This window comes from Syzygium oleosum, unplaced genomic scaffold (assembly GCF_021117445.2).
Source record: "Syzygium oleosum isolate NSW1041296 unplaced genomic scaffold, Sole_v2.1 Sole_v2.26, whole genome shotgun sequence".
Classification (NCBI taxonomy): domain Eukaryota; kingdom Viridiplantae; phylum Streptophyta; class Magnoliopsida; order Myrtales; family Myrtaceae; genus Syzygium; species Syzygium oleosum.
The window spans coordinates 4,442,414-4,466,773 of record NW_026607510.1 but is presented as its reverse complement, the minus strand read 5'-3'; the positions used below and the strand labels follow the sequence as shown (position 1 = coordinate 4,466,773).

General features: G+C 43.0%; 1 protein-coding gene across 1 annotated transcript; it reads right to left on the bottom strand.

Annotated features, from left to right (window-relative positions):
• Positions 1-7,583: 7,583 nt before the first annotated feature.
• On the bottom strand, positions 7,584-11,982 carry LOC115681942 (systemin receptor SR160). The gene has a single exon (XM_030606054.2). The coding sequence runs from the start codon at positions 11,540-11,542 to the stop codon at positions 7,910-7,912; it is 3,633 nt and encodes a 1,210-aa protein (XP_030461914.2). The 5' UTR covers positions 11,543-11,982; the 3' UTR covers positions 7,584-7,909.
• Between the last annotated feature and the right edge of the window lie 12,378 nt (positions 11,983-24,360).

Here is a 24,360-nt window from a genome sequence, read left to right as displayed (position 1 = left end):
CAAAATCTTGATGGAGGGTAGATGTGTCACACGAATACAAGTTTGGGATTTTGGTGTTATAAGAAAAAGTTAGGATAAATATGTCATACTTTGGCATAGTATAGGATTTTTTATGTCAAAAAAAAAATTCAGGGTAAATATATCACAGTAGATATAGTTTGGGATTTTTGAAGAATTTTCCCCTTAAAACTATTAAAATCTTTTCAAGGAAATTCGTTGTGATTAAAAAATTATGGATCGAATTCGATCAAGTCCTTCGTTTATCTTCGTTAATTACACCAAGATGGAAATATGATGTGGCGCATCAAACCCAGAATGAAGTCGCCCTTTTAAAAGATTTGTGGTGTTTTGATTATAAATGGAAGATAATTCTGCATTTAAGGTCCGTTTATTTCGAGGAAAATGAATGATTTGGGATAAAAAAAACTTCTTAAAATGATCGCTTATATTGTTTAAAAAAATAAATGAACGAAAAATATTTTTATCGTCCATAAAAATGTTTAGAAATAAATTTTTGTCAATAATGAAAACATTTTCCATTGACTGATTATTTTAAGCAATATAAGCGATTATTTTTAAGAATATATTTTCCAAATCATTTATTTTTTGCGAGACAAATGGAGCCTTAATCAAAATTTGACAATCGGGTTAAGTCTTTTTAGGTTTGAATATTATTGAGTTCATAAAAAAATTATTTCGAAAATTTATTACGAATAGTTCAACTTCCATATATGACTAGTTACAAAGCCATCGGTTCACGCTGGCATATTTGGATTATATGTGTTTTATCGGCATATATTTTTATTTTTACACGAGTGTTCGCGCATAGTTGTTGTCACTTATGATCTCGAGAATGTGATCACTTATAGTTTTGTTACGAATGTGTTGGACCTATATCGGTACATAAATTCTAAAAAAGAAATAAATTTGTAAAGTCAAACGTACGTAAAAAGAAAAAAAACACTCAAAGTTAAATTTAGAAAAGGCAGATTAAAGATTTTAAGACTGAAATCTAGCTAAAATGAATGTATGGTAAAACAAAAGTAGATAAAAAGAGTTTGAAAACTATTAGCTTATTTGCAAGATTTCGGTTTACTCTTATTTGAGGATACGAATATCCTTATCATATATAATAGATGAGCGTTAATTGATCTACACGTAAAATTGAAGGTTGTTAGTTTCGTTTTTGTATCTGATGTAGATAACATATATTTACTTGCTGTAAGAGAAAAATTACTATGCAATCAAATGTTTCATTACATTTTGCGGATGGCGGAACCTTGTTGTGGCGTACCATATGATCGCAAAAGCCTAGAAACACTAGCAAAATGTATGCATACAAGATTCTAGACCTAATTCTTTAAAAAAAAGAGAAACCCTAACTTTCGGTCCCATCCCAATCTGCCCCGATTTTATCTCAGAAAAAATCCGCAACTTTCATTTTAATCCAAAATCCGTTAATGCATCCAAAAAATCGTCCATAGTTTCTTGAAAATTATCAACATCAGGTCCAGTTTGAGGTTCATTATCAACACTCTCGCCTTCGCATGGAACAATAGCAGCCCCGGATAAGAAGCCAACGGCGTTTTTTGGAAGGGTGGAGCAGATTTGAGACTAGAGTGAGTTGGGGATTTAATTAAGATTGGACATGAAATTGAGATTGTTTTTTTAGGAAATTAGCCTCAAGTATAGTACAGTAATCCACGTTAAAATACACCAGTCACTTTAACACGAGGGAATCTCATAAAATCCACACACGACGGATTTTAAAAAAGCGAGGCCCCGTGACTCATGAGGTAGCTCGACGTGGAATTGAATAAAAAAATTCACTTTTGTAAGGTGGAATATTGTGAGCATGACTTTGCTTGGAACCTGTCAATTTTGACCACCCTAATCAATAAGGACAACTAATTATAATTATAAAAAATATATATATTTTATTTTGATTTAATTCGAATGGATCTCGAAATTTTAGGAATATTAATAATTGAAAAGAGGGAGGGGGGGGGGGGATTTTTTAAAAACAAATGGAGGAGCAGAAACCGAGGGCCGTCGCTATTGGTTGCTCGGTCGCTTCGTCGTCGTTTTGCGGGGGGACAAAGGGGGTGGGCCCCCCCCCCCCGGATGAACTGGCTGGCGGACGCACGTGGGGCAGGATCCCAGCTGGCGCGAGAGAGGCTTACGGGTCCGGCTGCCCGGGTGGCGCTGCCCGGCCGCTGTCTGCTGCCCGGGGGCCTTATCCGGTCAGGTCCGCACGTGTGTGGAGGTCGGGCTGCGGTTGGCGGTTGGCACGCGTAGCCCCGTCACGTCGTATGGTGTGTTATCGCGTATAGTATGGGTTTTCCAACCAAAGGTGTTTTTTCTTTTTTTTTCATGGACAAGCCAATTAAAAGTATTAAAATTTATCGCGACTTAATTATACAAATTTCAGGACTTGTTTATATATTTTAAAAATTTTTAAGATTCGATTGCACTTTCGATAAGTTTTAAGATTTGATTATAAAGCTCCACTCGCAAGGATAGTAGAGTACTTGGTAAGAAATGAACCCGAAAATGCACATACGAAGATGACAAGAATCTCTCGTAATTCACTATTACAAGAAACCGCAAATGTACAAACAGAGACAATCTCCGTTAATCAATCCATGATCATTATACGACCTAAACCTTAAATGGCAAAGGAGCTCATTGACCCTCGTTCGTCAAGAATTAGACATAATTTTTTAAGTTTAAATTTGTTCATTAATCCGGGTTCTTCTAGTTCATGGTTACTTACTTATGTTTTATTATTTTCCCTTTCTTTTTCATTCCCTTCCATCATTCCTCAATAGAAATTCAATGAAATAATAAACTATACTATTATACCTAAAATAAGTAATAATATAAATATTTTCCTTACAAAAAAAAAAGTAATGATATAAATATTAGATACATATAAAAATATATATTTAGAATGTATATTATGGAATAGAAATAATTAAAACATATAAATACAAAATGGATAAATGAGAACAAAAACTGTCATTAGTTTTGTTTTTGTTATTTTTTTAATTTCACTTGTTGTATCAGAATTATTAAATATTACTTAAATTTAATTATTACCTTAATTTTATTAATTCGAGAAGTTTGTTATTCGGAAAAAAATAGCTTTCACACCATGGATGTAGGAAATCCTATCGGGCTATTCACCTTTACCTCACCCTCCACGCGTGATATTTTCACGTGGTCTATATACCTCTTATGCTCGGCACTATACTTTCTCGAACAGGAACCGAACACGGAATAAAACGACTTTTTACCCCGCCCGTCTACCGAACGCAGCCAAAAGGAACTCGATGGGCACATCACGAGATTTGTACATCGAAGGAAGCTAGTGGTGACCCGCCTCCCTTGCCTTTGAATTCCCCCATCCCTCATTTGCACAAAAGACGCAAGCTGGAGTTGGGCAACCTCAAGTCGTCGAGGTACCTTCCTAAAGCGTGCAAGACTCTCTTTTGAAGTACACCAAGGACCCCACCTGATCTCCATTGCCCGATCAATATCAATCCTGCCTAACAAACGTGTAAATACTGGCCATTCATGAGGTGCCATATGATACCGCGGGAGCGGTAATCATTCGGAAGATATTTTTCCCAAAGCCAGATCTCGTTCGTATCGCTCACGAAAATGGACATGCGAAAAGCATTTTTATCGCGGGCGAAAATGTTTAGATATATACCGTCGATGATAATGAGATACTAAGGGATGCGAATAAATTTCCCGGGAACTGGTGGCGTGTTTCAATCGACCGATGTCCAAATCCATCATCTCTAGGTTTGCCCAACGTTTGACGCTGGTGACCACCCACTTCCCAAGACCTTGTCACAAGGGACCACGGTTTTACCTGCGCACTTTCGGGACGGCCGTAACGGGAAACTTTTTTCCCGAGTCCCAGCGACGGAAGCAGAGATGGAGATCAGTGTGTGTCAAAGATCGCTTTAACGGATTTCGGCAAACCGTTTATGGACGAAATGATTTTGCGAATGCTTTCTTTAAAAGAGAAGAACTGATTCGGTCCGTTTCGTGCGCTCTGAATTGATTTGATTCTTTTTCTTTTTTTTGTTAACGTCGAGAAATTAAGCGAAACGACGGGGATTAAAGTTGCGTTTTTTTTCCAACGCCGTTTCGCGTTCGGCCAAGGGTGAACAGGGCTTCCCCCACGACGCGGGGGTGGCGGGGTGGGGTCGGTAAAGGCTGACGCTGACACGTGCCGAACGCCCCGGACGACCTGGGCATTCAACGGTGGGGCCCGCGGGGGGCGGACACTGTAGGGGGTGGGGCCCGCCCTCGGCAGGTTCGTCCCCGCCCCCCCCCCCCTACCCCTTCGTGTACCGTGGCGATAGAGAATCTTTCGCGTTAAATTCGTTCCCCCGGGACCCCCGGGGGAGGGCCCACGCCGTCCACGTGGGCCCCGCGCCCCCCCGGCCACGTCGTCACGTCGTCGTCGTCGTCGTGGGGTTCGGTTCGGTTCGGTTGCGACCGCCGCGGCCCACGTGGCGCCTCGCTAGGGGGGGCTCGGCTCGGGTCCCCCCACGCGTGCGTGCGGATGGCTCGAGTCGCAGCTTCGATGATTCGAGCTATATAGGTTCCCCTAGATACTATAACGGGATTATAGTCTACTACTAATAACGCTGATGGAGATCTCCAGCTAAATTTTCCTTTTTCGTTGTTGTTGTTTTCGATGTATTGATCATCTCCTGTACCATGCACGACCGGTTAGCTTAAAAATCGAAATTATTCCGAACCGAATCTGCTCGGTTAGTATAGTTATCCTGCCAGTAATATAGTCATTAACGTTTCGGCTAGAAATAGAATGAACAGCTATTAACGGAATTTTCCGTTGCCGTTGATGATGCACCGGTCGGGGTCAAGGCTTTAATTTGCTTTTAGATCCAACATGGAATCGAGCTCTCGTACTCGACTGGTAATGCCGGATGAAACCGCGATCTTCGGACATGAAGTCGCGCTGATCGGAAGTCTCGGATCGGTAGAGCCGCTTCGCGAGCCAAACCAAACCCGATCTCACCCATCTCTCTCGCTCTCCCTCTCCCTACCAATATATTACATGTAAGAGTATCTTTGCTAGATGGTAGCGCACAAGAGCGTAAGCAAAGAGAAGATGTGGAGCAAGGAGAGAGATGGTGAAAGGTTCCAATCTCTCTTTCTCTCTCTCTCTCTCAACGATGAGCGCAATAGGTTTAGTTCGGGGATTAGTAGGAACCATTGCATAGATATCGGATTAGAAGATGAGCACGAATGAAACCTATGATATTCCGGGACCTTCCTTTGAACCTTGCCGGTGGGGAGGGTTCGCGCGCGCATACACACCATCGTCGATTGGACTCGTTTACTTACAATAAGTAAGTTAGAGGATTAAACAGTATAAAGAAGCAAAGCGGACTTGATTGTCTAGGGATATTTTTGGGATGCAATTGCACATTTGGCAAGGATTGAGGGAACTTAACCCTATCTTCAGACAATTCCGAATTTTGCAACAGTTGGCACGTTTAATTATGACGTGGCAAGTCCTAAATTTATTGCACGGAATTCATTCATATTCTGAACTTTTTGATTTGCATAATTGAGTCTCGGATCTTTTCTTTTTTAGGAAAAAATAAAAGATATATTTTGCCCTTTCAATCAACTATTTCTCGATTGAGCTATATTTCCTCCATATTAGATTAAGGAAATTTTCTCCAATTATGCTTCTAAATGGTGGGTTACAAGTTATGGACATCACTGATATGCAAACTTTACTAAAATGAAAAGAAGGTGATGTTTGCGTTTTCAAACCACCAATCAAAGGCAACTAAGGATAGAGAAAAACATGACTCGTCCTGATTTTTCCTAAGTGGGAGCCTTGAAAGTAAATTGTAATTATAATCAAACATTGGTCGAATGAGCTGAGATTGTAATACAGAGTGATCTAACTTTGGTTGTAATCAAGATTACTAGGAGTAAGCATGATTTCAGGGTAGAACCGAGAACCAGACCGGAGGGAACCGCCCGATTTCAAGATATCCAGGGTAGGTTCCAGCTTCCAAAAATTGGGGAATCGATTCCGACGAGCAAATTCTAGGTCTTGAAACCTGAAACAAGTCTTTGTGTGTTTTTTTTTTATGTCTTCGTGCAATCTTGCGGTATTTTATGGCGTCCGATTATGGGTATGTAATATCGTAAACTGGAACCACTAATCTGAGCTTTCATTTCCGGCGATATTCATGACTGAGGCTTACACTTTATTAATATTTCATATTTTTCGTGTATCTAAATATGAGTTATGATAAATAGATTGTAATAACAAATGGTGGTGATCAGAGGTGATGATTCACCGCAATCGTTCAATTCAAAATACATGTAGAACTTGGGTAGACGTTGGAACTAACTTTGAAACCTGTGATTGGTTTCGGGTTTTAAAAATTTGGAAACTGGTTTCGATAAGTTGAAACCTGAAACCTACCCGTAAATACAGTAAAAGGCAATCAGCTCATGATAGACCCGTAACGCAATAGTCCTTATTTCAATTGGACGAGTTGTAAGTGCCATGATACGAGCTGATCGAGCTTGAAGGGAGGGAGGAGTGGATTTGGGGGGTTTCTCAATAAATCAATCAAGTCCATATTCATATTTTGATCTGCTAAGTTTTGAATTGTCAGAACGACAGTTGTTTTCATTATTTTCATAATACAAATAAGAAAGAGAGGCAGTGAAGTGAAGGCACGGACTCCCTCTGGCTTGAAATGAAAGTTGGAATTGTCATGTTGCTGGTCAAGCACGTGTGATGCACTTTGGTCCATGGAAAAACAGACACCCTCCTCCATTCCTTATTCAATCTATGCTATGGAAAGAAGTGAAATCATTTGTTATTAAAACAGCATGCCAAGTTGGTGCCTGCAAATTTGCAGCTTGTCAGATTTATGACTTTGATTATTTAATCTCAATTGGCTAAGCTGGAGCCTAGAGGGCACAACCAAATAAAATATTAAAAAAGAAAAAACAAAGAGAAAAAAAAAAGGAATTATTTTGGTGTTGCTGTGGTGCCCAAGTTGAAAAATGTAGAAAATTTACAAGCCAGTTAGCACAAAGTTTGAATTGAAGAAAAAACCACCACATTACGCATTCGTGAATTTAGAGGTTTCATCGTAACGCTTGCCGAACAAATTGCATATCGAATGGTTGATAATTCTTTAAATTTCAATCGAGCACATTGGTCAGATAGAACTGGTTGCTAGAGTATCGCGCTTCCGAATTGAGAATAAACGTTTTCCCGATACCCAAGTAACATAAATTATTTTTTTCGATGTACGCAATTATATTAGTAATCCCAAAAACAATGTCGTTCCAATGTGTTTGTGTACAAGTGAGAGAGAGAGAGAGAGATATGTGAAGAAAAACCCAGCCGAAAAGTACACTTTTCAGTTGGTCGCCATCACTGCGAGAGGGGAACCCATCACAGAAGAGAAGATATTCAACTGCTTTCGAATCACACGCGATCTTTGAAACCAGAATATGCTCCAAAGGGAGGAATCCAAAAGAGAGACTGATGACTGAGAAAAAGGCAAGAACACATTTCAGCTAAAGGCCAAATATATACACATCTTGTGGCAAAAGTTCAAAGGAAAACCAGCCCCTATACGTATGAAGAACAAGAGTCTTGTTTTGTGAATTACATGGATGATACATACATCGAATTCGCAGAGATACAGAGGACGACGGCGACGACCACGACTAACCGGAACCATACTAAAGAAGATTGTTGGAAAAATTGGATCTCGAGCTGACTAGAAACCGTTACAGCCTTTTCGCTGTTTGCGCATTGGTCGGGAAAATTTTCCTCTTCGAAAAATGATGGGGTTTCGACTCGATTAGGCTACTGGTTGCCGAACTCCGGGCCTTCTTTTATGCTCAGGTCCGACATTTCCACCGAGCTGAAACCCCCGTCGTCTGTGGCGATGGTGGATATGGAGTCGAAGCCCGACCCTGCCTGTATCTCCTTGAACATCGCTAGGACTTGGATCATCGTGGGGCGCCGCCACGGGCGGTCGTCCAGGCACGCGCAGGCAACCTTCAGGTGCTGCAACAGCTCGATCTCAAGGTTGGGGTCTTCTTTTATCAGCGCCTGGTCGAAGACGTCGCTTATTCTCGCCTTGGCGTGCAGTTTCACCCACCCGACGAGATTGTTGTCCCCGAAATCGGCCGAATCCGTCGGCCGCTTCCCAGTCAACAGCTCGAGCAGGACCACGCCATAACTGTACACATCGCCCTTGGTGGAACACCGGAAGCTCTGGTAATATTCCGGAGGGACGTAGCCGGGAGTGCCGGCTAGCGTGCTGACACTCAAATGGGTGTCCATAGCGCTCATCAGCCTCGCCATCCCGAAATCGGAGACCCTAGCCTCGAGGTTTTCGTCGAGCAACACGTTGCTCGATTTCATGTCTCGGTGAATGATGTGCGGGATGCAATTGTGATGGAGAAAAGCCAGTCCCCTTGCGGCGCCAACCGCAATCTTCCTCCTCACGGCCCAGTTGAGCTTGATCCCGTTCTTCTTCCGATCGTGCAGGACATCCTCGAGGCTTCCGTACTTCATGTATTCGTAGACCAAGAGCCGTTCTTCCTTCACCTTGCAGTACCCAAGGAGCGACACCAAGTTGCGGTGCTTGATCTTCCCGATGGTCTCCATCTCGGCGGTGAATTCGCGGTCGCCCTGTCCGCTTACGTGGATCAACTTCTTGATGGCGACCACGGTCCCATCCTTCAACTGAGCCTTGTACACATCACCGAACCCGCCCGAGCCGATGAGGCTATCATTGTGGAACCCATTGGTGGCCTCGAGTAGGTCAGCGAAGGTCAGCTTCCGGAGGGGCTTCTCAAATGTGGCGAAGTTTATGCTGAGGGCCTCTTGCACACTCGTGAGCTTCCAGCTAGCATTCGCAGGCCCTGACTGGGAACGGCTGTCGATGTAGACATCGAGCTCGGTGTCCTTCTTCTTCCTCCTCCTCTTCCTCGACTCCATCGCCACAAACATCAGCCCGAAAATGCAGAACAGCGAGAACAGCAAACCCATTGCCACGCTTCCCGCGAGAGACGCTTGCCTCCGGTGTGACTTCTGGTGCTCGGAATTGGCGCTTGAGGCCGGGTCAGAACTGCATGGCGAAAGCGGGATCCCACACAGTCCAGTATTGTTTGTGAAGCTCGATGCCGGGAAAGTACCCACCTGCCCATTCTGCGGGATGGAACCTGTGAGTCGGTTATTCGATAAATTGATCTCAGTAAGCTGCGATAACTTGCTCAATGTCTCCGGGATGCCTCCTTCCAGTTCATTGTTCGATAGGTCGAGAATGTTAACAGTGTGCAAATCCCCGATCTCGGGTGGAATAGGGCCAGAGATATTGTTATGGCCCAAGTTCAGAACATACAGATAGAACATAGACCCAATTTCCTTCGGAATGCTGCCCGACAGCATATTGTGCGAGATATCAAGGAAAATCATCGACCCATTGTTTTTGAAATTAGGTTGGGTCACACCGTTGTACACTCTGGGAAAGTTGCAGGGGTTCCTGGTGGAAATCCTGCTCATTTTCTCGGGCCTAATCCCGGCGAACTCGAGCAAATTCCCGGCTCCGTGACACCCTTTGCTGCCATCATTCTTAATATACGCGTACCTCTTGTCGTTTTTGAGCTTAACCTCGATGTTGCCTGATTCTTTGAACAGCTCCGGTGGGATGCTCCCGCTGAGGAGATTGCTGTTGAGATCCAGCCAGATCAAGCTGCGAGAGTCACCGAGCTCGGGTGGTATCCTGCCAGAGAACGTGTTGTTGCTGAGCTTCAGGATTGCGAGATTCGAGAGCTGCCCTATCCAACCTGGGATCTCCCCATTCAGATGATTGTTAGAGAGCGAGATCCAATTCAAGTTAGTGCAGTTGCGCAGGCCAGACGGGATAGCGCCCGTCAACTCATTGAAGTCCAGAATCAAGTTCTCCAGCGTCTGAATATACATGAGTTCCTGAGGGATCTCTCCATCGAGTTCATTCAAGAGAACGATCAAATCCTGGAGCTTAGATAGAGAACCCAGACTCGACGGAATCTGACCCTTCAAGTAATTGAAGCTTAAATCGAGCGAGACCAGCTGAGAACAGTTGCTCAGGGCCGGCGGGATTGAACCCATGAACTGATTATTCTGAAGATGGAGCTCCTTCAAGCTATTCATAGGATCTTGACACAAGCCACTAGGAATCATCCCATAGAGATCATTTGAGCTCAGATCCAATATCTCCAACGAAGTCAAATTCGACAAAGAGACCGGCAGACTGCCCGCAAAATGATTGAATGACAAAGCCAACTTCCTCACCTTGCTCATTTTCATGAACAAATTCATGGGCAGCTCACCAGAGAAGTTATTGTTAGACAAGTCGATAGATTGCAGTGCATAGCAAGAACTGAAACTAGCAGGAATCACACCAGACAAGTTATTCTGAGAAAGATCGAGCTCGACAAGACCTGGGCAAACCTCGGCAAGGCTAGGAGGGATTTCCCCCTGAAACTCGTTCCTAGACAAGTAAAGAAACTGCAAGCTCTTGGTCGGGAGCGAAGGGATTAGACCTGAGAAGTGGTTGTTGGAGAGGTTCAAGAAGCTGAGCTGAGAGCAAGCGGAGACCGCGCGCCCAATATCGCCATAGAACCTGTTGGAGGACACATCCAGATACTCCAAGGCCGAGCAATCTCCGAGGGAAGGCACGCTCACTGAGATGTTGTTCTGGGATATGTCCAAGTACTGCAACTTCTTGCAGCTCGAGACATCCACATCCCCAGTCAACTTGTTCCATCTCAGGGACAAGTGAGTCATCGCGTCGCATCCACCGGACAAAGCCCAAGAAACATTGACATTAGACCCAGAGATCTTGTTGAAGGAAAGGTCAAGAACCTGCAAATTCTCGAGCCCCTTGAGGCCGGTGGAGGCGGCGGCGGCGGCGGCGGCACTTTCTTGCACGGAGTTGGAGAGGTTGTTGCCGGAAAAGTTGAGGACTTTGAGGTTCTGGCATACACCCAAGTTGGCGATATCCGAGATTGGACCGGACAAGGCGTTCCCAGATAGATCTAAGCTGCTCAAGACCGCACTGCATTTGGATCCGGATGGGAAGGCCAAAGCACCGCTGATGTTGGCGGAGGTCAGAGACAGAGACTCCAAGAACTCCAGGGTCAAGAGATGGGAGGAAACAGAGTGAAAGTCCGTGCTCAAGCCGAGGGAGGCGAGCTCAATGGAGGCCACGCGAGAGGACTTGCACGAGACGCCAGCGTAGGCACAGGGGCTCTGGTCCGGAAGCCAGCCGGGGAGGACCGTAGGGTCTTTGAGAGCGTTCTTGAAGTCGATGAGCTGCTGAGAATCAGCGTTCGCTGCGGAGGACGACGGCGACGACGGCGAAGCAGCAGCAGCAGCAGCAGAAGCAGCCTGGTGAAGAGTGAGGAAGACGAGAGGGAACAGCAGCAAGAGAGAGAGGTGGGTCATTTTCTCTTTCCTTCCTCCTCCTCCTCCTCCTCGAGGTTTGTCAGAGAACGAGCTGCTCAGGGGCCGAGCTCCGCCATTAGAGAGAGCTCAGACTCAGGCAGGCGACTGCAGCGCAGGGAGAGGAGAGAGAGAGAGAGAGACAGAGAAAGCGGCCTTCTTGATGCTCAGAAAGAGAAACAGAGAGAGGGAGAGAGAGTGAAAAAGAGAAACTGGAGCAGAGGAAGATGAAGGAGGGTATATATCAAGCAAGAGAAAGACAGAGAGAGAGAGAGAGAGGAGGGGAGGGGAGTGGACACAGCTGGTGCTCACATGCCATGTGACCCTCTGAACCCAGCTTCTCCTCCCTCCATAAAATGGAAAGAACAGCAGGTAAAATTCATTTCTTTATACATCATCTCTCTGTCCCTCTCTTTTGTGAGCGTGGAACTTCCCTTATCTTCTCCTCCTCCTCCTTTTAGCTGCTATCTGCACTTATGAGGGGTTTTTTGTCCGTTTGTCTCTCTCCCTCTCTCTCTCCTCCCGATCGTGTGTGATTAAGGAGTGGGGGGGCGCTCCTAAATCAATTTCTTAATCTCTCTCTATCTCTCTCTATCTCTTCTCTCTTCTCTCTTCCTTTTTGCTTCTGTTTGGGTGGTGATGACCACCGAAATTTTTGCACTTCTTTCCTCCTCTTCTTGCTGCTGCTGCTCGCTGGTTACTATATAATGATTAAGCTGTGCCCCGTTTCTTTCCGGGGTTTCCCTCTCTAGAATTGTGTCTTTGTCTCTCTAGCTTTTCCGCGTACGTGCGATTTAAGGATGGATCCGTCGCTGTCAATTAGTGGGGAGAGATTCCTTCCCCCCCCCCTCCCCTTTTAATTAATTAGCCCCCCCCCCCCCCATCCCTTTTGTCACGAGCCCTAATTGCATGATTATGTTGAGATTTTATGGTCCCCATATAGGCCGTCATACTATACTTAGGACTATAATGTTTCGTAAAAAATAAATAATTTAAAATATATTTTCTTAGAAATGATTGCCTGCGAAAACGAATGGACGAAAAATATTTCATCTGCCCGCGAACAATTTTGGACATGAATCGTTGTGGGCAATGAAAACATTTTTCATCGATCGATTATTTCGAGCGATACGAACGATCATTTTTAGGAAAAGGTGATTTCCGAACCGTTCATTTCTCTTGAAACTAATGGAGCCTTGGTAAAGAGACGTTTTTCATTTCTCAATGTATTGAACATACTTTATTGGGGGATAATTATCAAACCAGTCTAACAACTATTGTGCGGATGTTAATTCAATATTAAGTTTTTCAATTTTGCCAGCATAGTCCTAAAATTTTCCGTGAACTGCCAAGATAGCCTAATTACCGCCGGAAATTGCTCGTCCAGTCATCGACGGCCATCATATGTGGCACGGTGACGTAGACAACTTTACTCCTCGAAACACATCATATGTGGATTGCCCGGTCGGCAATTTTTCAATGGCAATTGTTTGGATGAATACATTGAAATTCTGTACAAAGGTTTAGGACTACATTGGGGAAATTAAAAAAGTACAGACTGAATTGACATCCGTACAATAAGTTTAAAGCTGAATTAATTATTTTCTTATTATCTGGAAGCCCAGCAAAATTCCAACAAATCATCTTAGGGTATCAAAAGAGAGCTCAAGTACGAACCAACTAACATATTAAGTTGGGTTATAAGTCAATCAAAATATATATTAATTGCTCCCCGCCACCTAAATCCTCAATACGAGACTGCTTCGCTATCGCTATCCCAAGGTGCATATTAACAATCTCCTCCTCATGTGTGAGACTTCCATATTTGACCCACTCCCTATCAATCCAAATATCATTTTGCACCAACGTATTTCAACTTGAATCTTCTTGCCATGCATAGGAAGATTGAGGTGGCGATACGCCAACAACCATCACTATCAATTCAAGACTCCTTGTTGTAGCTCTACGTGCCTTAACCCACCGTCTCTCCTCTCGCCTCACCAATCATGATGGTAATTTTGACCTTAAAGTCGAGTTCAAGAGATCTCAATTTCTCTTGAAACCAACTTTGATTAAGAAATTAGCCAAGAAATTGACTAAGAAGCTGAAATTTTTTGACTTTCCTCTTGGAAAGTTAAGAGGCCTTGGACCATGGAGAAGACTTTCTCGAGAAGAAAAAAATGGTTTGAAGTTTGGTGATGGCAAAGAAATAATCTTGAAGGAAAATGTCGACTAGGGTTTGATGTAGAACCAGAATCGAATGAGGTTCCTCATGGAAAAGAAGAGAATGTACGGTAGATATTGTTTGTAATTTCGAAAGATTTCTAGGGTCCAATTAAAATTTTTCATTTGGGGATTTTCTCGAGGAAAAGAAATACGAGTTATCTTAAAGTTCAAATCACACGGGTTTTTTTCGAGAGGATGCAATTGAAGATCGAGCATTTTGAAGTTTGTGACGAAAGATGATGAAGCTTGGGAGAAAATAGCGCCGGGATGTGACAATCTTCGAAATTTATTCTCCTTGTCTAAAGGGTTTTTTAGAATGTGAAAATATAGCTTGATTTCTTAGGTTTTTTCTATTTAATTTTGGTAGCTATTCAATTCATTAGGTTAGAGTTTATCCTTTTTTTTTTAGTTTTAATATTCTTAGATTTGTTAGGGTTTGTGGTCAATATATTGGTAATGTTTTCTTTGCAAAAAAAAAAACAGCTTACCCCTTTGAATCAATGAATGAATCATGAGAGATTATGCTTTTGATTTGCGCTCGTGAACATGTTTTGTATTGATTTATCAATTGTATTCTCCAGCGTAGATCCACTTTTGGGCACCCGTCGATCAATCGTTGCTTCGACATCCTTCTTTCATATGCACGATAAAAGCTTGATATCTCATCTTGAGGAGAACACTAAGAGGGAACCCAAGGCTAGGACCAATCATTTATTTAGCGGTCCTTCTTCACTTAAATTTTTAAACCGATGAGTTATGACGGGCTGATTAGAATACATTAACGCTCGCCAACAAATTAGATCTTCGATGATGGATTTCTCTATCACCCCCTCACATGTTCGCCGTAACAGAAGTAGCGAAACAATAAATTCCTTACTTTATAAGGTTCACTCAAACTCGACCGATTAGTTAAGACCTGCCTATCGCGATCAACGTGAGGTCCGAGAAAAAGACAAGGATTCTCTTCCGTAGCGAGATCCCGGATCTCCGGAGATTCCCTTATTTTGCTTTTTACGAAACATTTTTCGAGTAATATATTTTTTCATGCTTTTTACTATATTCCGAGCTACAATTATTATGTAATGCACACCTGAAAAAGATATCATCAACTCGAGTCCCTATTTTCCCTTTGATCACGATACCTATTTGTGCACGTGCTCGTCACGCGCTTGCCGTCGCGGGTGGCCACGTCGGATTCGGCAGCGCAAGGACGAGGATGACGATCTCGCGAGATCTACTGTTGGATCGGATGGACGGTCAAGATCTCCTGTAAAAAAATCTAAAGCACCCGGCCGTGAAATCTAGCGCTTCCTGCTGGAGCTTATTTACTGTTTTGCCATCGTTCGAGCGCAGAGGGCAGTATCGTAATATCATCCTCAGGTGGCCTGTGTCTGACGTGGCAATAAAGCCTTGGGCCCCAGCTAAACATATTTTCTCGCTTTTCTTTTTCTGTTTTTTTTTACCAGCAGTTTTTTTTTTTTTGGGCCAGATTTACCAGCAGTTGGTACATGCTCCGTCGTCATTATTTGGTTATTTTGTCGCATTTGATCCGGAAAATGTGCAAAAAATGGGACCGCATTTATTCATTTTGCTACAAAAGTATTTTCTGAAAATAAAAAAATAAAGATAAAGTGGGCTTCCCAAAAAATACCCAAAAAATTAAGTTCATGTATATAATTAGAAAAATCCCCTTCTCATGAAAAATCAAGGAATTTTGTTTTTTTTTTTTGGGGCATGAGCTAGTCGAATCTTGTTCTCGCGTGTTACGATGATTTTAGTCATTGATGGGGTCAAGGCACTATGCTTGCTAAGGAAATGCTTATCAATTCAAATAGAACAAGTTAAAACAAATCAAGGGTAAAGCTATTTGATTCGAAAATGTACATTTTGTTTTAATTTGCTTAGTGTTTTTTGTCGTCACGAACTGATCGAGTTCCTCGTTTCTGATCGCTGATTGGTCGAGAAATTCAATTTCTATCCGGCCTTTTCGAGAATCTAATGCGATGTATTGTCGCTTGTACCTTTAATGCGTTTGTTCTTTCACGGAATCGTCTATCCATTCGCTAGAGATCTCTCCATTAGAAATTTAATTTGGAGGATTGTCCTTGCCGCCTTCAATACAGAATCGTTTCGAAGAATCGTTTATTTGTATTTAAGATTAACGAAAATTGTTGTCCGGTTCGAAAATTTGACGGGGTATTTTGTCTTTTGTACCTTTAATGCGTTTATTCTTTCATCGAATCGTCTATTTATTTGCTAGAGATCTCTCCTCTAGAAATTTAATTTGAAGTATTGTCCGTGCCGTCTTAAATGCAAAATCGCCTTATATGCAAAATATTTTCTACGAAGCATTTATTTGTATTTAAGAGTAACAAAAAACGCCGTTTAGTTTGTTCAGTTAAAAACACATTGCTACAATAAAAAAAATGATGGGAAACATTATCATGATCGGTTCTTCGGCTTTAATTTTTATTAATATTTGCCGAAATAGAATGAGTATTATAATCTTCATCATGTAAAATGTACGTGTAATCTACTGGTAAATTTATTGTCCACATTTAGGGATAATAGATTATACTTTGCATGCGAGTGATTTACACATTTGTAACCAACCAAACAAAAGTTTAGCAGGAGAAAGTCGAAGATAGAGAAAGATATAGCTCTTAAAGTACACTCGATAATATAAAAAAATTTGAATTATGTCGTGCGCTAAATTCACGTGCACAACTCAGTCCTCCGTTAACCACTACTATAACCAATTAGACGGTTTTAAGTGATTCTAATTTTCTAAAGCCAAAAAGTTCACTTGCATGCATCCTTGCAGGAGTAAAGTCAACTCCAAAAGTTCAAAGCAATTGAGTACTAATTTCGAATTAAGGGAATGTCCACTATTCGAGCTGATTGTGGCGGCGACGATGATACGTGAACTAGGGACTCTTCTTCGGTGCCACAAGACTTTACACACCACAATTACCGTTGCCCGTCCAACAGCTAATAATGAGTATTTCTAACCTGACGAATCTCTTTGATCCGATGGTCCAAAACCTGGCGCGATCGCTTTTTTTGTGAAAAGTGGGCACGGCATTATAGACGATCCCGGAAAATATGCTCCAATTCATGATTAGGTGAAATCGAATGCATGCATTTGCATTATTGCAGTTGAATTTAAGCCAAGGCTGTGCAATCGGACCGGTTGTACCCGGGAATTAGACCGGACCGCCCTAAAAACCGGTTCGATTCCAGGTTCCCGTTGGAACCAATTTGATTTCAAGTTCCGAGCGAAGAACTAACCGGGAACCGAACCGAATTTGGAACCAGTTTCATAAAGCCTAAAAGCCCTAGTTTTTCTCTTGACATATTTTTTTTCTCTATCTCTCTCTTTTTCTCTGTTTTCTCCAACCGACTCTCACTCTCTCGTCGCGACTCACCCTCCTCGCTCGTTCTTGACTTGTCTTTGCTCGCTTGCCCTCCTCCGTATTTCATTTTGAACCGTTTCGTCACTCGTATTACTTTGCGGTAAAAAATGAAATCAAAAAAAAAAAGAAACAAAAGAAAAACAAGTTCTCGAGTAGACCCCGAAATCGGATCGGAAAAAACAGGGAAGGTTCCAGGGCAAACGGGTTAGGTTTCGGGTTCCGAAAACTAGGAACCGGTTTTAACACTACATATCTCAGGTTTTAAATTTGAAATCTACTCATCCTGAAACCGATCACCCTTAATTTAAGCCGCCCCCGGCTAACTCCACCTCCAATTTTTCACTTCTTTGTAAAGACCATATTATTGAAATCAGCAAAAGCGCACACCCAAGAAAAAAACCATCATCTCCCCAAAGCGGGAGGGTCCCCCCCACTCCTGGCGATCTTTCTCATCCAAAACTTCGACCAAATTCCGGGGCACTGAAACAAATAGAAGAGATTTGATCATAGAGAGAGACCAAAAGGAAGATTGACGATCATGATTCACACGATTCATGATGATGATGATGATGATGATGATGGGGGCGTGGGGGGCCCAGCACGGAGGCTGCCATCAACACGTGCTCGTGTCCGAGCGCGGCCGACGTGGACCAATCGGGCACGTAGGCTGCACGTACCGTCAGCAGTCGCTTTGACCGCCCCGGTCACCGACAGCTTGGTCCCCTCCCTCCGTCACTGTTCCGTATCCGGCACCCCACTCTCGCTCCTGTTGTTTCCTGGCCGTAACATTTGTTTGTTGCGACGACGTATCGTCTTAAAATCCACGTACGACGCTACAACGACGACGAATCGCATCGTATCGTCGTAATCATAAGTGTAAGATACGTATATATTGTCTCGTTCGTTTCATATGCATCGCGTAAGATCAAGAGTGATCGGCTTTCAGTTTCCAAAATTGGAGACCGGGGACCGGACCGGTCCAATGGAACCGGTCACTTTTTTGTTTTTCACTACTTGATACAGTATATTTTGAAACTAGAATTGTGTTCCCCATGCCGACTGTACATATTTACAAAAACAAGCATGCAATTCAAGCCAATGCGATGATGAATTGTGTTCCCCATGCCAACTACACATATGTTCTAAAATTAGAATTGTTTTCCTCATGCCGACGACACATAATCATAAAAAAATTTATATATGGTAGTCGGTCCGGTTCTACTTGGAACCAGGAACCAAACTGCAAGGACACCGGTTCCACTTTTATGAACCGGTAATCGGACCAAACCGTCCGGTTCGATCCGGGTGGTTCTCGGTTTGGGCGGTCTGTTTTGCACACCCCTATGTAAGATCTCTTGCAATTGCTTGATAAACGTATTGCCAATGTCACTTTGACGGCGAACGATGTTTAGTTACAAGAATTCGGGAGATCTGCAACAGTTAGACTGAGAACTTATCCTTCGTTACTCAACCCTTTCGGCTTTCGTACACTATAATACGGTTTAGAACCCATGGTAGGAATAAGAAAACTACCGCGGTTGCCTATGTCTTACGCCACATGTGTGTATTTGGCCGCGCGACGACATGTCTTTGCTCTTCCATCGATCGCCCATCTCGTTCGAACCGTGCGCGAAAATGGCTGAGAACGAAAATCGAACAACTCTACCGTCTCGGCCCGATATGCACGGCTGAGGATTCATATTAGGGACGGCGGACACGGAAACTTAGGCCGGAAAGGGTATGTTAGTTGATCCAACGGGATCCCATGTTTTTAGGAAAGGCACAATCAACAAAAGGGTTTATATGAATTTTCCATGTACCGACCACCAGCGTGCGTAACCGATCGGGACACTCCTCATCGACCCTGTCTAGGGTCCGGGCCTCCGGATACGGAAGTAAGTCGATGCTAGTTTTTTGTTCGGAGATCATACCGAGAAAGAATCGAATCCAACGTGCGCGCGCGCGTCTCTATATATACGTATATACGTATGCGCATGTACGTATTCATGGATTCTTATTATTGAAAGGGGGTCTTAGTCCACTTGAATAGCTAGGACAAAAACCGCTCTCGAACTGTCCCTTTAACCGTTTCATGCTGAAAACATGCGCGCGTGGGAGATTTGCATTGAAATCGTATGCGCCATCCAAGTATGATTGTCGGGGGGAGGGGGAAGGGGCTGCGCTCCGCTGCGGAACACCACACGTGCGCCAACACGCGCGCGCAATTATTGGCGGGGAACGGCGTGGGGGCCCACTTGAATGGTGGGGATGGAGGGGCCCGCGCCTTTTCCGAGTAGTCTACAGGATTTTTTTTTCTCTTTTTTTTTTTTGTTTTCGGGTCGGACGAGTAGTTGGAATCGAACTTGCACTAATATGGGCAAATCCCAAAAAATGTAAAAAAAAGGGAGGGGACAAATGTAGCAAAAATAGGAAAAAATGAAAACATAAAATAATCAAAAAATCGGGCGGGGTGCGCAGGATAAGGCGGGGGAGGTTGGGGTGATTGATTCTTGATCCGGCTCCAGTCCAATGGAACCGTTCGCTTTTTTATTTTTTTTTCCCACCACAACGAGAGAAAGTGACAAATTTTAACGTATCGACGGAAGCGATGATGAGTGAAGAGTCATTGTGGAGCGACGATAAGAGGAAAGTGTTGTACGTGGGTTTAGTTCACATTTTACTAACTTTTTTGAAGAAATAAAAAACAAAAAAAGTATACATAGTCGATCTGATTCCTCCTCGGAACCGGGAACCGGACCAAATGGACCGGTCAGTTTTTGATTCGGGCAGTCCGTTTTGCACGCCCTTAAGGGGAGGGGAGGGAAGTGTTTAGGGTTCCAAATGCTCCAAGAGGGGGAGTTTAAAAATATGAAAAATGTATATTTTAAATAATAATAGTAATAAAATGATGTGGTGATAATTAAGTTCGTGGGTTATGTTGGTGGGAGAGAGAAGGTGTGGGTCAAGCTTCTCTTTTTTGGTCTAGAAAAGCTTCGTATTATTTTGGTGGAAGTACGAGAGAGAGAGAGAGAAAAGATGAGGATGAAAAACATATGGCCACACGAGAGGAGATGGCGACTTCTAGAGAGAGAGAGAGAGAGAGAGAGAGAGGGTCGAGACCCCACCTCCAAAAATAATTTGGGTATGAGTGCAATTTCTTGTGGGGGGTTCTAGAGAGAGAGAGAGAGAGAGAGGGGGTGTTTTTAGAGAGAGAGTGGCAAATCTTGGTGTTTTGAAACTAGGGTTTGGGCCTTGAGGAAAGCCCATGGAGGGCAAGAGAATCCAACCCCATGATGGTCAACGCATACTTTGGGCCCTCGCCCGAGGCTTTCGAGGGTGGCCTTGCCCAGGGCGAGGGTCGCCTCGCCGTCTCTCGCCCGTAGCTGGCGAGGCGACCCTTGCCCAGATCTGGCAAGGGCCACCCTTGTCCAGCACTTTTCGGGCTTTGCCGGTGGCCGGCCGGCCACCAAAACCGGCCACAGGCAAAGAACAAAGAAAAAACCAGAAAAAGATAGAAAGGAAAAAAAATTCAAGATAGTTAAAAGACGAAAATACCATTACCATTCGGAAAGTCAAATCCTTCTTTCAAACACACATAGCCACTGCATACCTTTCTTTGAAAAAATGAAAGCACTTCAAGCTCTTATTTGATAAAACGAGGGCACTTCACGCCCTTATTTGAAATTTTCCCTACTTATAATTGATGTTCATCGCTTATGTTGTTGAAATATCCCACATTACTTTATAACGTGTCTTATATGCTCTTTATATATATATATAGTCTCCCTCTACCTATTAACTTAAACTTTTTAAATAATTGGTAGTGGTCTCACGAAATTTTATATGGTATCAGAGCTAGGTGCTATACCTTTTGTGCGTGTGTCCACCCCAGTAACAAATTCCATAAGGGGATATCTGCTTGATGATGGATTTTTATAAGCTTTTAGAACAGTCAAAATGGTTTCACGAAATCTCACGGAGCAGGAGATGCAAATTTTTCCATGCCCTTATTTCTCTCCTTAGTTACAAACTCATACCCTCTTGAAAGATGAGCGCGGACATCGAGCTACCTGGGTGTTAACTCGATGCTCATGCATCCCCCGCTCATATGCTCATTCATCATCATCATCATCATCATCATCATCATCACTTCCCAATCTTTCTCACTGTACATAAAATCAAATTTGTCTCCACTCTCCATTGATTCAAGATCCAAAGCGTCTCTCCAAAAACAGGAGAGGTCATGGCAAAAAGAGCAGTAAATTTTCCTCAATGATTCATGCAACCCTACACGCATGTGGAAATGCAGGCAGTGGGAAACGCTCGTAAGTACAAAGATGTCGGGACCCCCCCTTTGAAGCAGCCGCATCTATCTGTTCCTGAATTCTGCTGAACCGAACGTTTTGGCATTTTTCTCGAGCAGCAAGTAAATGCGAGCGAACTAATTTCTCCAACCATCTGCTCCATTTCCGAGGATTGTAAGTTTGCAAGCATTTCAAACATGTCTCTTCGAATTAAATGTGGGGTCACCCCATTTTCGTCAGCACCTTATGTAGTTTTACCTCAGCAGTTCTCAGTCGGTTGTTACCACTACATGGCTCAACAGATGGCGAGTTTGGTGGTTGTGATGAAGACCATGCCCTAACTTAACTCTACTGTTTATTGCATCGCATAGTATATCTTGATAAGAATAGTTCGCCGTGTATCGAGGTGGATTAGTGCGACGGTCGACAAATTCTCGTCGTTCTGCGTCTGTCACTGCGACGAAGGTGCCTTACCTTTGAGCTGTAACCCTTGTCTTGAAGTGTTTGCTACGAGTAGGAACAAAAGTCCTGCTCTTACTTTGGCTTCGTTTTGTTGCCGACCTTTTCGGTACCAGCTGATTGCGTTTGTTGAGAGATGTAGTTTGCACTTTAACTTAGAGAGTTTTCCACTCGGATTACCTTTCTATATTTTGCACATTCAACAATGTAGATTCTTTCAAAAAGCAAGAGAATTCACGTAACAATCTGAGCAACCACACGTCGAAAGTTGACATTTGACTTCACGGTATCTCTTCTCCCATAGCGGTAGAGATCAAGGGTTGCAACCTTGGACCTCATGATGGCACGGAGAAAAAGCGACATTTTAAAACAATCCCGGAATCATCATCTTGTCGAAAAAATTGGTTCCCGCACGCGCACTTATCAACCTACGTGCATTTCATTAGACAATCAAGTTATGTCCATAAAATTGCCTGTATAACTTTACATTTTATACAAGACAATTACGTTTTTGGGCGTACAATATATCTTAATAAAAATAATTCGCCGTGTATAAGCCAGATTAGTACGACAGTTGACAAATTTTGATCTTTCTGCATCTGTCACTGCAAGGAAGGTGTCTTACGAAAAGCGGTAGGCTTTATCTTAAAGTGCATCAATGTCCTCTTACAAGTTGGAACAAAAGTCCTGCTCTTCGGCTTCGTTTTGTAGCTAACCTTTTCGATACAACCAATCAAATCTATTGGGAGCTGTAGTTTGCTCTTTCACTTAGAGGGTTTTCCGCTTTGGTTCCCTTCCTATATTTCGCACATGCAATAACATAGATTCTTTCGCAATGCAAGAAGATTCATGCACAAATTTCAGCAGCAATACGTCGAGAGACGATGGTTGACTTCCCGTCATCTCTTTTCCCATAGAGGTGAGAGATCAAGGGTTTGAACCTTGGACCGAAGGATAGCATGGGGAAAAAATGAATGTCTATAACAATCACTGATGTCTCAGTGGAAAAACCGGCTCCCGTGCGGCGCACACCTATATACATAGGTGCATTTCATGAGACCACCAAGTTATGTCCATAATTTTAATGTTTATCATTTCCTCGTAATAATTACATGCACGAGTGCACACAATATATCTTAATAAGAATAATTCGCCTTAAACAAAGTGGGTTAGTATGGTGGTTGACAGATTTTGATTTTTTGCGTTTGTCACTGCAATGAAAGTGTCTTATGCAAAGCGGTTAGCCTTTGTCTTGAAGCACATCAATCGTCTGTTGCCAGTTGGAACGGAAGTCCTGCTCTTATTTTGGCTTCTTTTTGTTGTCAACCTTTTGGATACAAGTGATCACATTTGTAGAGAGCTATAGTTTGCTCTTTCACTTGGAGGGTTTTTCACTCCGGTTCCCTTCCTATATTTCTCACGTGCAATAACGCAGAATTTTTTCGCGATGCAAGAAAAATCACGTAGCAATCCCAGCAATGAAAACTGTTGAATTTTGGTAAAGTAGTCACAAAGAAGGACACAAGAGTTACGAGGTTCGACGATGTGCCTACGTCCTCGGGCAAAAAACTCTCTTATTTTTTCCTAGAGAGATATGCTGCCATTATTCTGCAAATATACACGAGGGATGCTTTAACAAAGGAAACAAGCAAACCCAAAAATATGAAAACAATCAAAATACAGATTTGCCTACAATCTCTCCTTTCCTTTGAATAAGAAAAAGCGCAAATCTCGCAAATCTCGCCAATACTCCCCCTCAAGTTGGAGCGAAGACATTGTCTGAGGTCAACTTGTTCACCATATCTTGAAATACTCCCTTGGATAAAGCTTTGGTGAAGACATCCGCAAGTTGATCCTTACTACGAATATATGGCGTTTCTATTGTCTTGTCTTGAACCTTTTCCCTTACAAAGTGACAATCGACCTCTATGTGTTTGGTCCTCTCATGGAAGACTGGATTTGAAGCAATATGTGTTGCCGCCTGATTATCACAGAATAGCTTCGTACATTTAGACATGGCATCACGGCCCAATTCTTGAAGTAATAAACGGAGCCATACGATCTCACTAGTGGCAGCAGCCATGGCTCGGTACTCAGCTTCTGCACTAGATCTAGCCACAACTGTTTGCTTCTTACTTTTCCAGGTAACAATATTTCCACCAACAAAGATACAAAAACTTGTGGTAGATTTTCTATCCATAGGATTGCCAGCCCAATCAGCATCAGTAAAACCCACAATCTCTGTATTACCATTATTCTTCAACAATATTCCTCTTCCCGGGGAAGCTTTCAGATATCGAAGGAGCTGGTTTATCAACTCCATATGCCCTTGTGTAGGTTTTTGCATAAATTGGCTTACATAGCTAACAGAATAAGCAATGTCAGGCCTAGTAATGGTTAGGTAAATCAATCTCCT